We start from the raw sequence: 15,266 nt of genomic DNA, 5'->3' as shown, positions 1-15,266 counted from the left end.
TAACTTTCCTGACTTCTGAAACTAACAAAGTTTTGAAAATTATATTCACATAAAAACTGTTTCAAAATAAGTTTACCTCCCTGGGGTCGCCCCTCCTCCCCCCCTTCTAAGTGCCTTTTTTTTTTTCTTACAAGTCTGTATTATGTTTCTTCGGGCTGCACCAACTATTTATTTATCTTTATTCTTTCTCTCTTTCTTTTCATTCATTATTCTCTCTCCCTCCTTTTTTTTCCCCTTTCCTTGTGTGTGTGGCTTCTCGGTCTGATCTGTAGCTTGTTACCACCCACTGCACGCTCTCTCCTGCAGCCGAGGTGTTTCTATACAAACTTCAGCGTCCAGTTGTCATATTAATTATTACACTGAGTAATGACTGAAATAGTCAAAATAAGGGGAGACTCAAGAGAGCTTTTTCTTGCTGCTCAAAGATTCAGCAAAGAAGCCTTGCAACAAAGCACTAATTGGTCCCCAGAAATACTCTGACAAGGCATGGAAGATAGGTTTCATAAAGCCCAGCAATTGTGAAGGGGGAAAAGATCCTTGAATAGACCCCACGCTTCTTTTCTAAACTCTCTTGCTGAGCAAAAAATGGACTGCTTCTTGAATACTGGACTGATCTTGAATGCTATACCCAGCAGAGAAAAAAATGCACCATTTATTGTAAGTTTTTTTTCCAGCTATTCATGTGTTCTATGTGGAGAATAAGCTGGTTTTGTTTACCATGAAAGACCTTTTACTTTATTTTCACTCTTGGGGGGGAAGCTGGAAAAGGGAGGGGGAGGGCGAGGGGAGGGAGAGAAACACATGTGCCCAAATCCAGACGAGCTGCCTACTGTAACAAAATGGAGTGTAACAAATCCTACAGAAGTCCCGAATGTATCGATTCTTTGAAGATCTATATAGATTAACGACTTTCGTTCTGCTTTTCCAAGACAGCATTTAATCATAACGTAAATGGCCTTTAAAAAAGAAAAGAAGTGGAGGGGGGGAAAAAAAAAGGCATACCAAAGTTGTTGTTTTTTTTTTTTAAAAAAAAAGGCAAGGACTTCAAAAGACCTCATGAGTGTGGCTACGATTTAGGCACACACAAAAGTCACTATAAAATAACAACAGTTCAAGATTAGAAAAAAATAATCATAAAAAAAGAGACAAAAAAAAGCCCAATGAAAAGGGGAAGGGCTATTTATCATTATGTTAGAATTAAGAATTTCAAAGTGCAGGTGCAAGACTGTGCATACGAGTGGATGGAGGCGGGGGACCTTGAAACAATATTTATCTCTAAATCTGGCAGCCCCAGACCCCTTACTCTGCACAGTGAGTAGACAGGGGAGCTGGCAAGATTGGTATTACCTCAGACAACTCAGAGGACTGAGTTTGTTCCCCGGTGGCAATGGATGGAAAAGGACCCTTCTTAGCCAAGGGAGGAAAAGGCTCTGCCCCCCATCCTTCCCTACATACAAATATACCTGGAGCCGGGGTAAACAAGCAGGTACAGGACCACAGAGCCAAAACTACATGGGAGTTACACTTCACGACCTCTGGAACTCGTGGGTTTTGTCTTTTTTAGAGCCCTCTGAGACTAGAGAAGGAGGGACCCAGAAACTCCACTCTCATTCTGCCATTTCAGGGAAAAAGGGCAAGAATGTCCCTATGTGGTGTTTCCACACGGTCTGGAAGTGGGCTGCTCCAGAATAATTACACGGCTTAAATATACATATAGTTTACAGGGCTGTAATATTTTTCTGTTACCGCTTCCCAAAGTCACAACTTGGAGCTGGCAATGCAACAACTATTTCCAGCGAAGACAATTCTGACGTCAGACAAGGGATGTTGAACAAACCATTCAGAAGACTCGGAACTGAAGAGGGAGATCTTCCTAAACAGAAAATAAAAGCAAACATTTTATCCTGCTTAGATTTGGTTGTCCTGCCTAAGAGAGAATAAAATAATTTGAAACATTTCACATGCAGTTAGACAATAGGCTAAAAGTCAAACTCAGTGGCCAGTGAAGAGGGCTCTAATATAAGCGTGTCAGAGGTTAGACCATATGGAACTACTTCACCTTTCTCATCACACGTGCATTAGAAGCTGCCATGTTAAAAAATTACTAAAATACTAGCTAACAGGTGCACATTAAGGTTCTCCTGTATAATGTTGCTGCTTAAACTCATGTGCATCACTGTTTAAGTCATGGGCAAAACCAGGGTCAGGGGTCCAGTGGCAGATGAGAAGTGATTTCTACAGCTCTAGCCTGCTGTAATTGAGGTCAGCAGCAGAGCAGGGCTTACTTCTGCACTCATTTCTGTTGAAACCTGAACAGGACTGTGCAGGTCCCCTCCTTCCACACTTTAGAGCTGGTGTGAGCACCAGGGATTAACTCTCCCTATCAGGGACTTCCTAGAGCCATAATGTTACCCATGGTGACACTGTCATATCATGGCTCTGCTCTTGTTACTTGGTTAGAGAGCATACACATCTGAGTTTACAGAGTGGAAAGGTACAGAGAGAAGTGGAGATGAGACAAAGCTGAAGGCAGAAAACATGTTAAAGCTTCCAGAAATACTTGGATATGTGAAAGGCAGGAGGGCATTAGCCCGGCTTCCAGGTGAAGTCTCAGTTGTGGTTCCAACGTGGAAAAGGGATAAATGCGGAAAAGCAGGGCTGAGGTGCTGAGAGCTTGAGGCTGGCAGGACTTGGGGATCACAGCGACCCTGGGGGCTGTAGGAATATAGGCAGCCTGGGAGACACAGTGAGGCTGAGCACTGAGGCATGCTGGTGGCCCTGCTTTTGGCATGAGCAGCAGCGAGGACCCTGCATAGGCCAGGTCCATTCTGACTCCCCAGCAAATGCCATTTTCCACTTGGACCTGCTTCCACTTTGCAGGGTGCCAGGGGAGGGGCAGGGGCTCCGTGAGTTCCCCGGGGCCAGCAAGATCTTAGGAATAGGATCTGGTAGTGAAGGGTGAGCTGACTTCACACCTGCTTGCTCTGCCCAACATATCCATACTTTATGCTGCCCTATGAGACAAACCTCCTCCCTCTCGTGCCGGACCTTGGCAAGGACCATCCACTTGGGACGCGCCCAAGAGGGGTTTGTTCTTTCTCTCCAGACAAGCTCGCCCCGTGGCGCTCAGCATTCCAGAGGGGTAATTCGAGGTGACTTGTCCCGAGAAGCCTGCTCTGTCCTGCTCTGCTCTCAGCCGTCCTCCTCCTAACACCCACACCGGTTCACCCGTCGTTGTTGCTGGCTAATAGAGCCATCAGCCCGTCCGCGGGGCGTGTGCGGTGCCGGGCACACGCGGCTCCGGCCGCTGGAAGCGGGGGGGACGACAGTCCCCGGGCTGAGGGTCGCAGCAGGCTGGCAGGGCTTGTGAGCCAAAGGAGCGATACCAGAAATCCCGGTGCTACCCAGGGAAAAGGGAAAACCGCCCTTCAGTGGTCCCGCACGCAGAGTTTCTCTTCCCAGCCGTCCCGGCAATGGCAAGGGCGCTTCTCTCGTGGGCACGCACCGGCCTGCCTGCCCACGCCACGGGCCGCCTCCGCGCCCACTCCTCCCGCATCGCTGCTTTCCCTCCTCTCCAAACTCCGGCAGGTGCCTCTAAGGTGGCCCCAGCCCGACAGCGCCCCGACGACAGCCGGCGCAGGGGATGCCCCGCACATCCCAGTACTGCTCGCACCCCCCGGCTGCCCCGGGAGCCACCCTTTCCCTCTCCCTCATCCCGCCGCAGCAGCGCCCCGGCTCGCCCCCCACCTCCGCGGGGAGCGGCGAGACACGGCAGCGAACGGCGCTCGGGCCCGTCCCCGTCCCCCGTCCCCGTCCCCGAGCAGGGCTCCCCCCTTTCCCGTTCTCCCGCACGCATTCCCTCCCCCGCCGGCGGCCCGCGCGCGCCGCCTCCCGCCCCGCGCGGCGCCCCGGCGGGTGTTTGCTCAGGGCCGGGAGCGCGGCACGCGCCGGGCGCACGCACTTGCAACAACAAACCCGCGAGCGGCGGGGGCGGCGGGGCGGGGGCGGGGGAGCGGCCCCGGGGGGCGGCGGGGGGAGGCGGGGCCGCGCCGCGGCGAGCGCGTGTGTGGCGGGGGCAGCGGGGAGGGGGGGGTGTGCGGTGTGTGCGCGGGGTGTGTATGTGTGTGTGTGTATGTGTGCGTATATGTGTGTGTGTGTGTCCGTGCGCGACCCCCCCCCCCGCCGCCCCACGAGCTCCCCCCGCGCTGGGAAGGCGGCGGCGCTCCGCGGCTCGCGGCCGGCAAAACCGGGGAGCGTGGAAGGCGCAAGGTGCAGGGTGTGCGTGTGTGTGAGCGCGGGGGGGCGGCGGGGGGAGACTGCATGCGTGCGTGTGTGTATATGTGTGTGTGTGTGTGTGTGTGTGTGTGTGTAGGAGAGGAGGGGGGGCGAGCCCCGTCCGCCCCTTATAAGAGACACAATCCTCAGCCACTTTTTTGCAAAAGGGGCTTTGCAAAGCAGCCTGCGCACACGCGAGCGCCACGAGCCTCCCCGCGGCCGCCGCACGGAGGGCGAGAGGGAGGGGGGCGGGCAGAGCCGCCCGCCGTACCCGCCGCCCGCCCGGCTCCGCCGCCCGCTCCCCTCGGTCGCCGCCGTCCCTTTCCCCTGCCGTTCGTCCGTCGCCTTGCTCCTTTTTTTTTTTTTTTTCCTTTAAGTGAACGTCGCAAATTTTTTTCCTTTTCGTTTTTTCGATTTTTTTTTTTTTCTTTTTTGGTGGTGGGGGCACCGGGACCGGTCGCCGCTCGGGCGCCCCCGCCTAGCAGAGGACGCCTCCGAGCCTATGGCCAGCGGCAGCCCCGCCAGGATGTCCAGCGCCGCCGGGCAGCCGCCCTTCCTGCAGCCGGCGTGCTTCTTCGCCGCCGCCGTGGCCGCCGCCGCCGCTGCCGCCCCTCCGGGGCCGCCGCCGGGGGCGCCGCCGCCGCAGCTGAGCCCGGCGGGCGGACAGCCCTCCCCGGGCGGCAAGCCCTCGGCGCCGCGGGCGGCCAAGCGGCAGCGCTCGGCCTCGCCGGAGCTGATGCGCTGCAAGAGGCGGCTCAACTTCAGCGGGTTCGGGTACAGCCTGCCGCAGCAGCAGCCCGCGGCCGTGGCGCGGCGCAACGAGCGGGAGCGCAACCGCGTGAAGCTGGTGAACCTGGGCTTCGCCACGCTGCGGGAGCACGTCCCGAACGGCGCCGCCAACAAGAAGATGAGCAAGGTGGAGACGCTCCGCTCTGCCGTCGAGTACATCCGCGCCCTGCAGCAGCTGCTCGACGAGCATGACGCCGTCAGCGCTGCCTTCCAGGCAGGCGTCCTCTCGCCCACCATCTCGCCCAGCTACTCCCACGACATGAACTCCATGGCGGGCTCTCCCGTCTCCTCCTACTCCTCCGACGAGGGCTCCTACGACCCGCTCAGCCCCGAGGAGCAGGAGCTGCTCGACTTCACAAGCTGGTTCTGAGCTCCGGCTGCCCCGGCGGCAGGTGGGTACGCGCCCGCGGAGGGCCGGGGGGAAAGCGGGGGACGGACGCGGGGCGGCGGGGGCGCAGCCACCGGGGGAGGGGACGCAGCCGGGGTGCCCCCGCGGGCGGGCTCCGCGTGTCCCGCGGTACTTACGGGCGGCTCCGCGGCCCGGTGCTGCGCTGGTCCCGGCGCGGCTCTGATCTCCTCTCTCTTTTATTGTTACAGGACAGTTACAAAAGGGAAAAAAAAAACCCAAACAAAAAGCAGACAAACAAACCCAACACAAAACCAGATCGCACACAGAGAGAAATCCACCCAGAAAAAGAACCTGTTGCGTTTCCAGCTCCCCCGCCGTCGGAGGGCGGTGCGGGCACGTCTCTCGGCGGGCGGGTACAGCGCTGCGCGCCGCGGGGGCGGTCGGGGCGGCCGCCCCCGGAGCCCGACCGGCCTTTGCACTCCGTCGCAGTGCCACGGACAGCGCCCCGGCGGAGAGGGTGTCCGGCAGGGGAGCCCCGGGCCGCGGGAAGGGCGCTGCGCTCCTCGGCCGGCGGAGGAGCTCTTCTTCCTCCTCCTCCCCACCAGAAAGGCGGACCCCCGCACCTCGCCGCCGCTGCGGCCCTTCAGAGACTGGCGTTCATCACCTGTGGACAAAGTTAGTTTCCCGATGTTTGTGGAGATGCTGAAGTTAAGCTATGCTGTACTCAAAGAAGTCCCTGGAGCTCCGTCTACCCCCCACCTCCCTGCGCCTCTCCCTCCCCTCGCTCCAAGCTTTTCCTCTCGTTTCCATCATAGAATGCTTCCAATTTTTTTTTTGGTGAATTTTTTATGATAAGAAAATCTATTTGTATCTATCCTAACCCGGTTGGGGATATATTAAGCTATTTTTGTACATAAGAGAGAGAGAGATTTATAGAGGTTTTGTACAAATGGTTTAAAATGTGTATATCTTGATACTTTTTTTAATATGTAATGCTTATTACCTCTTCATGTTTAGACTTGTAGTCGACGTTACCTTACAACTGCCATTTTTGTATGTGGTTTTGTAAAGGACTTGGATTTCCTCCAGATGTACTTTAGCACCAACGTGTCTTACTTTATAGAAACTTTGTTAATGTATTAATAATGTTATTAAACAATGTTCAAAGTGAACAAAGTTTATGCAGCTATTGTCCAAACGCAAAACGGTAGCCATTTGTTTTTATATGCTGCCTTTTGAAAAAAAAAGCAAAAAAAAAAAGCAAAAACACACAAACAAACAAAACCCCTACATCACTGCCTTTTCTTACTGTTTTATTACAGACTTACAAAGGTCCTGTATAACTCTGTTTTATATAAACTAGTTTCGTAATAAAACTTTTTTTTAATTAAAATTATCAGCTGCCTACCGCATGCAATTTTTTTTTTCTTTCTGCCATTGACAACCATGAATGTAAGGACAGAATGTTAATTGATGTTATACCGGAGCTAAGTTGCATATGAAGTGTTTGTATCTGATGGATGTAACATATATATCTTTATCTATCTCTATATAAATATGCAAAGATCTAGCGGTATCACCATTGTTTTCTTGCCCTTCTGTGTTGCAAATGTGTATCCAATTCAAAAGGCGAGGGAATGATTAATGATTGCATTGTGCTTCCTGAAATCACTGCACATTAAAGAATTCCCCCGAAAGCCCAAGTATTAAAAAAAGAGGGCGCTCCATCTCGCGTTTCGGCGGTGTGACCCTGTCCTCCTCCACGGCTCTGACCCAACGGAGCTGAAAAACACGGGGGATAGCACAGTCGCCGCCACCCAAAACATGGGCTGCTGTGTTGCCGCTGCAAAGATAGTGGCTGAGTAAATAAAACCGTCGCGGGGAAGACGGGAAGCGAGAGGCGAAGGGAGATAAAAATAAATAAATAAATAAAGTAGTAGAAATGGGTGGCAGCTTAGAGACATTGGTCTTTCTAAGCTTGTTATTCTACCCAAATAGCGTGATCTGCCTGTAAAAGTACCCAATTACCAAGACTCAAATAGGAATTGGACTCTTCCCCCCATTCCCCGCTTTTTTTTTTTTTTTTTTTTTGGCTAGCCTGCTTGTTGTCAGTTAGCAAGGACGTGACCAGAATTCGCCTTCTTTTCGCCTGGCTCCTGCATCACTTGCAAATTCAGTTTGCGTGCACCAAGCCAAGCGGAAAGCAAAGCGCAAAATGCATCTTACAAAAAAAAAAAAAAAAAAAAAAAAAAAAAAAAAAAAAGCAACAAAGAGCGAGGAGAGCCAGTGTGGTGTATGGAGCTAAAAAAAAAAAATCTAGCCAGCTCCGCTACAAATGCGCCATCGAGTTGCGAGGGATGCGCTATTTTTAAAAAAGAGGGAAAAACTTTAGGGGAGGACCCCGGAATTTTCCCTGTGTGTGTGTGTGTGTATGTGTCACTATACATGTATATGCACAGATGCATATGCACACATGGACATTGATACATGTGTATATCAATGCATAGTCCTTCCCGCATTGCTTTAAAAGTATACCCACATTTGCCCCTTGGCCTCCTCCCCTCATGCCCTGAAATGATCAATACGTGATTTAATCGCGGGGGGGGGCGGGCGGGAAGGACGGGACGGGGTGGGACGGGACACGCTGGGGTCACGAAATCCTTCATTACTTTAGCACAAACACTCTTTGTTTTAACCGCTCGTGGAACTAATGTTTAGTTATGAAAATAATAACCGTTATATGCCGCCATCCGCTCTCCCTTTACAGCATCTCCCTTTTTATTTACCCACTTTTGCAAGTGTACAGATAAGGTATGCAAAGAAAGTGTAGCGAGTAATTTATAGCTATGAATATAACATTAGGATAATGTTTCATTCTGTTACAAAGGCGAAATTTCTCTTCCTTGTGTAGACAGGTGTTCTTTTTTGCTCACTTCTGAATAGTAAATATCCAGACTCATTAAACTAAAGGCAAAGTTACGCTGTTGTTCGCTACAATGTATAAGACAGGCTCAGAAATTCACCACCTCCTCCCTCCCTTTTCCTCTCAGCCTCCTCCAGAAAGAAAGAAAGAAAGAAAGAAAGAAAGAAAACACACACACACAATTTTACTGAAGATAGGGAAAGGGCAAAGCAGGATTGGGGTAAATCTCATTACATCTGCTCTAATCGCTTAGCAACACAAAGCCTTTTCTTGTATTAGCGCGGAGAGCCTTTCAGTGCTGCCTGACAGACAGTATTCAGTTAGCATTAGTAAACTCCATAAATCAGGGACTTCTTTGGGTGCAGTATAAGTTTTAGAACTACTCAGGATTTGGTGGGGGTGGGGAAAGAGAAGCGGAGAGGGGTGTGTGTGCAGATGAAGGTTGCAGGGCCACGGATTTATTATTTCATGTACTACCTATGTACTTATTTATCGTAGTGCTGGAAAGGTGCCCCGTTAACAAATGCTTCTCTTATGAGTGTGTGCACCCGCCTCTGCTCCCCCAAATCAAGACCCTTGGGCAGAGATGGGGTAGCACGGCGAGGCACCCACGGCGGCCACACTGGGCCGGGCGATGGGCAGCGCTGCCCCCGCCTCTGGTGCGAGATCCGCGCCCTCGGAGCCGGGGGGCAGCCGGCGTGGGGTATCCCCTCACTCCCTATTCCTGCTGCGCCGCTGCCCACTCCCCACACGCCCCTCCTCTGCCCAAACTTTTTTTCCGCACGCGGGAGCAGCGCCGGCCCCGCGGAGCTTTCGCGCCCTCTCCCCCCTCCTCCCGCGCAGGTAAGAGTGGAGAGAGAAGAGCCCCCGGCCCTGCCCCCGGAAAGGGATGTGCTCACCCCGGAGAGCCTCCCGGTGCCTCAGCCCGTCTTTCTCACCGTCCCCTGGGAGAGAGGCGCCAGCAGCAGCCTTTGGGGAGCCCGTGGCTCTATCCCTCTTTTAAAAATCTTTTTTTTAACTCTCTTTTGCTTTTTTTTTTGTTTTAAATTTGTTTATTTGTTTGTCCATTCCCCCCCCACTCCCCCTCCATTCCTTTCTCCTTTTTTCTTTCCCCCCATCCCTCCCCTCCCCTCCCCTCGGCGCAGGTCCTGCCTTTTGTGTGCGGGCTCGCAGGGGCACAAGGGGGGGCCGCCGGGGCCGGGCAGGCAGCGGGCAGCGCTGTCCCCGCGCGTGTCATGCCTCAGCCTTTATCCCGGCGGCGGCGGCGCGGCGGGGGCCCCGCCGGGCTCAGGGGCGGCGTGCGCCCTCCACAGCTGCCGCCCGCCCCGCTCCGCTCCGCGCCGCGCCCGCCCCGCTCCGCTCCGCGCTGCCCGGCCCGCACGTGAGGACAGCGGGCACCTGCCCAAGGCGAGGCGGGCGCGGCAGGGCGGGGTGACACGCAAACACATGGGACGCCCTGGCTCGCCGCTGCGCGCTGCTCCATAATGCAGCGCCTATTACTCAGTGCATTCAGGGATTAGCCCGGCTTGAAGTGTGTGGGGGATTCTGTGTCTCCCCGCTCCCCTTTCCAAGAGGCGAGGAGCGGGGAGAAGCGTCCCCCCCGGCCGCCACCCCGGTTCGTCCCAGCGCGCAGCAACTTCTTGCTCCCAAGCGGACTCGCTCTTAGCGTGGCAGCCCGCACAATGCGGGGCTAATTCCTGCTGCAAAAGGCAAGTGGTGAAGAATCAATCGCAGGCTTTATACAATCAAAAGGGATGATGGGTTTGGGATTGGGATTTTTTTTTTTTTTTTTTTAGTTCCCTGCCCCTGTCTGAATTTCTTCTGCTCCTTACCCCGTCCTATTAATAATCCCATGCAGGCGATTGCAGACCGAGGTAAAGCTATCATTTGTACGCGCCTGAAGATTAATTTCCCCCATGTACCAACTCAACGGCATAGTTATCTCTTTAACAGGGAAAACAGTTTGGCTCCATTGTCGGGTTGCCAAGACCGCCTTTTGAGAAAGGGAGCCCGGCTAGCCTCTGATCAAACTCAAAGGTTAGTTAAAAGACAAAAACAGCTGAAAATCTTCATGAATAATGCTGTTTCCCCGAGCCCAGTGTAGTGCAAGCGCACATTTCAATGCCAGAGCATTTTGTTATGCTGCTCGCCTAAGTCAGAATTTCACAGAAAAGGCAGAGAAGAAAAGCTCCAACAATTAGAGGGGGCCTGTCAGAAAACATTAACGCCTTCCTCGCCCAGCCTGTCAAGCGTGCTGGAAATAAAAAACGGGCATAGCGAATCGCACCTCCACCCTCCGGAGCTGCAGGAGGGAGAGGGAGGGGGGTTAGGGGACAGAGGAGTAAAGAGAGAGAGACAAATGGACAGGCCCAGGCAGTTAACAGTCCCCCTTGGCTTTGCAGTTCATCCAAAAGCTGGAAAAAGAAGGGGAAAGGACTTGCAGCTTGATGTTCTCACTTGATATTCATCCTTCTGTTTCATGCTCCAGAATTATATTTTCTCTCAGGACCATCACATACATACGCTCACACTGTCTCTCTGCATCCTCAACCCTTTCCTGCATCAGTCCTGCAAAGCTCACAAGCTACCTGGCGAAACAGCAGCACAGCAGAGCTGTTATCTCTTTTCACTTTCTTCTCCCTCCAAAGTCTCACTTTTAAAGTTTCCATGTCTGTGGCCATGCAGATGTCCAGTGTGGCTGACCTGCAGCTGTGCTAAAGCACCTCATGTCAGAGAAGCTGTGCTCATGTATAGCACCAGAGCTATCTTACTCTTTGGATTTTTTTAGGAAAATGTGTTTCAAATGTACGCCTTTAACTAGCCAGACCAACTCCCCACATGCTCGAGTCCTTTTCCCTTATTAAATACCTATGGGACAGAGACACTAAAATATTTAAAGCTTCTCCTGCACTGATGTTCATTTCTGTAAGTGAACATTCAGACTGACTTTCCCAGCTGAAGCACAGATTTTTACCAGTTATTTAAATAACAGAGCTCTGGTCTTTCTCTTACTGTAAGCAAAATCTCAGACCATCACTTAAATAGTTCTTTTCTTTTGCTCTTGTTGCCTTTGTTGTCTAATTGCAAATACATATATATGTTAATATCTGATAAGGACCGCATCAGCACTGTGCAGCTTCTATAGCCTGGCTTTTGCTGGGTGGTACAGAGTGGGGGAGAGTATACAACAGTATACTGTTGTGTATTGTAGTATTCATGTGTGTATTGAAAAACATAAAATTCCAGCAAAATACGAAGTGACTGAAGAAAAGGAGTAGCTCCAAACCTCATCTGGGGTGTTTAGGGGATTAAATCTGTAAAGGGATACGGCAACACGGTTCAGACTTTGCCTATGGTTAGAGCTGTGTGATTCCTACATATTCCATGGGGAAGAAACTCTAACCATAGGGATGGGATCCCCAATCCTCCATGCCATGCACACCCGGAGCAGCACAGTACATCCAGGTAACATCCAGATACTTGCTGCCCTCCTTCAGAGAACGTATGTGTTTCTGGTGGCTTTGGAGCCAAGTATGTCCTCAGAAGGATGTAAGCAAAAGAAAAGCCCCACTGGGCACTGGGACTTTCATTAGCTCTGACACTTCTGTCCTGGGGAAACACAAGCAACCAGTAGGAGAGAAGTTTCAAGAGATCCTTTTTCTCCCTCTATCTGGCTGCCTAATTCTAATTACAGAGGGAAAAGATGGGTAAAAGTGCAGAGAAGGGAGACTAAGGGCATTGATCATAGACTGAAACCATCTAGATTCATTGCTGGCTGTGATTTGGTCCTGACTCAATCCACTTTAGCCTGAGATCCACAATTGCTAAACTGAGACCATAAGTAGTTCCTCTCAGATGCCTGGGGATATACAGTGTTGGGAAAACATGAGAAAACTGGCAAAACAGAGGGAGTCTCTGATCCAGACTCTTCTCTTGTGCAAGGTGCTCTGGGAAGAGCCAGTGCATATTAATAGTCTGCCTTGTTTTTCTGGGGGACATACAATCCATGTTTCCTTTTATCCCACTTCAAACAAGATTCAATCCAGTTTTTGTTCTTCACCTGCTACCCAGAAAGGGACAGTTATGTATCCTAAGACATCAGAGTATACATCTGTATGTTACCTCGAAGTTGCTTGGGCATAAAATTCCTTTGAAGATGTCACCCACCAGGTCATGTGCTTACATCTTCTCTTAGACCCTGTAAACAACTACAGCAGTCAAGCTGCAAAGTTTTCTGTTGATCACTCCTACTTTGCAGCAACATGTAGCTTTCTTGCTTTCTGCTTTTATAAACTCCCAGTAGCACTTGGGAAGGGAAGGTAAACTTCACAAAGACCCCTATAACTGGACCCAGTGGCATAATCCCAACCTCTGCGATACGGGTGGGGATTGTCTTCTGAAATGGAGCCCAAACTCATTTGGTCCAATTTCACAGAAGCAGATCACAGAAAGAGCACAGGTTCCAGTTTTGGGATGGGGTCCTCCTCCCTCCGCAGTGGTCACACCATTCTCTTGCTCACTTTCCCCTCCTCCTGCTGGTCACAGCTTGGGGCTATTTTAATTTGCACTTGCTGCACTGGCAGGGCTATATTACTCCGGAACAGGAAAGGAAAAGCCCCATATTAGTAAAGTGTGAAATGCAGTTTTGACTGAAAAGGGAAGCCATTTCGACAGGATTATACCATGACAGTGCAGATTAAAACCCTGCCATATGGCCTAAGATAGGCTTGCTCTTACTTTCAGGTAACAACGCATTGCTAATGAAGTGGTGATGACATTCCCAAATGAAAAAGAAAACAGAAAAAAAGAAAAAAGCTATCTGTATGTGAAATAAAGACAATCAAGTGAAGGGAAGACATTAATCAGTGCTGATAACAGTGGAAGTCAGCCCCCTTTTCATCATTGCGGTTTGCTTTGAATAGGAGAGGGAATTTGTTTGATTTGTTATTGAGTAAACAATAATTCATGTGTGCACTTGTAGAAGTGAACATGGTGCTCCTGAAAGGCACCCAACTGACAGCACAAGAGAGCAAAGTCCTGCATCACATCCAGGACAAACACAGCCTGGGCAATAGCACGGAGAGTTTCCCCACCCTGCTTTGTCAAGGACTTGCAAGAGGGTGGTGGAGGGTTTCCCTGAGCAAGGCAGGAAGCCAGCCAGCCTGCCTGCTTAAATGTCAGTCACATTTAAGCCCATAATTTAGTGTCTCTCTGTATCAGAGATCTTCACTTTTTCATCTCTGAGGATGCAGCAGCAAATGGTGGTAGAACCGGGTTGACATAGAACCTACAGTCCTGCCTACATCCACTACTGTGTCACTGTGGGGCAGCAATAGCCGTAAAACGATAAATGGAATACTATAATAATATCAGACGGTTGGTCTACAAGAAAAGGGTGACTGGTAATTAATAACCATCCTTTGAGACTTTCAGATAAAGGATGTTCTTTAAAGACCCAAGATTTTTACTTCAAGTTTCTGAGCAATATCTGTATATATGTACTTCCCTGCCATACTCCATTTGGAGCAGTTGATCCAAAAGTCTGAAAAACAGGCAGTGAGACACACTTTGCTTCATCCTGTTTTAACTGTTATAGAAAACCACATTTAGATCTAATGCACATCACATGGGCCTACCCAGCTATGAGCCCTGAGATAGCAAGGACATTTACAGTGCCATATCAAAAAAAAAAGCTCAACTGTATCTCTTCCATATCTTCCTGGCTGTGTTGTCCCTCAGATAAACTCCAGAGTTTCATGTGGTTCTCACAGATTTTGCATGCTCAATGATTTGAAGTTGTAATTTAGCAGCAGTTAAGGTTCTAGACAGATGTATGTCTACGGATGAGCCTGGCAGCACTGCTTTCTGCTCTCAATTTTTTTGCTTCCTTCTTCTTGACCTCTTTGGCTTCCTGCTTCTTATATCTGGGTTGCAGCAGTTTCCAGGGTAAACATGCATTTACAAACATCTTCATGCAGACACATCTCTCACTACCACAATATATGGAGAACAAATGTTGATTGGAAGGAGACCAGCAAACCAAGAAGAAAGCACAGACAAAATCTTCAGAAACACCTAATTGCAGATACTACCTACCTGAATCTAAATCCCCATGGTCTTCACTGAAAATTTGGGTTTCTGACTCTTAGGGACTTGCTGGTGAGGATGGTGGACAACTTCTCCTGCCTCCAAGGCCAGCAAGCCTGTAGAAGATGGGTAAAAATGCTGGCAATTGTCTCTATATGTGCAGAAAGGAGGATGGCATGGACCTACAGTGTCACAGGATGCAGTGCAAGATGCTGTGGCAGAAAGTCACAGAAATCACAAAAGGGAGTGAGGTCCCTACCAAACAGCTGTGCCATGTACTGCTGGGCAGAATATCAGCACAGAGCAGGGTTGCTGATGAGCAAAATGAAAGCGTATAGAAAGAGCAATGCTGGGCAGATACTCCTGAGACCCAAGCAGTGTCAGGCCCAAGAGATTATCCCATAGCAGCCAGCAGCACTACGGGGCTCCCACAGGTCCCTCTCCTTGTGTTAATGCATATGTCAGAAGAGACATGTTCATGCAAGCGGCTTGTAGAGGAGACTGTCAGGAGTGTGAGACAAGCACAGGAGGATGATGGCTTTATCCTTCATTCACCTACCTGGTGTCTTTCAGAACCCAGATACATTTTCACTTTCTACAACACCCTGTGGCAATCACTGTTAAGAGATTATGATGTACAGGCAAACAGAAATAAAACAGCTGCTGGAGAAAGCGGTGAGCAAACCACCTTCCTTCCTCCCCTGCTCCAAAGTTTCATGTCAGAACATCACTACAGCCATAGGAGCAGGTGATGAGGACAATGACAGGTCCACGAGGGGCAGTCTCCTCAGTCTGGGTTGTCCCTTGGCTTATCTGCATGGCCAAATCCTGTCTTGGCACTTC

General features: G+C 50.7%; 1 protein-coding gene across 1 annotated transcript; it reads left to right on the top strand.

The window, feature by feature from the left end:
- The first annotated feature begins 4,653 nt into the window (after positions 1-4,653).
- Positions 4,654-7,003, top strand: ASCL1 (achaete-scute family bHLH transcription factor 1). Its single transcript, XM_051785080.1, has 2 exons — positions 4,654-5,456; positions 5,662-7,003. The coding sequence occupies exon 1, from the start codon at positions 4,778-4,780 to the stop codon at positions 5,432-5,434; it is 657 nt and encodes a 218-aa protein (XP_051641040.1). The 5' UTR covers positions 4,654-4,777; the 3' UTR covers positions 5,435-5,456; positions 5,662-7,003.
- Positions 7,004-15,266: the final 8,263 nt, after the last annotated feature.

This window comes from Manacus candei, unplaced genomic scaffold (genome assembly GCF_025592945.1).
Source record: "Manacus candei isolate 608988 ecotype Guabito, Panama unplaced genomic scaffold, ASM2559294v1 h1tg000018l, whole genome shotgun sequence".
In the NCBI taxonomy this organism is placed as follows: Eukaryota; Metazoa; Chordata; class Aves; order Passeriformes; family Pipridae; genus Manacus; species Manacus candei.
The sequence above is the reverse complement of the archived record's forward strand: the minus strand, read 5'-3'. Positions and strand labels throughout refer to the sequence as shown.

Excerpts from the sequence above, each read along its gene's own strand:
- ASCL1 (XM_051785080.1), top strand. The coding sequence starts at position 4,778 with ATGGCCAGCGGCAGCCCCGCCAGGATGTCCAGCGCCGCCGGGCAGCCG.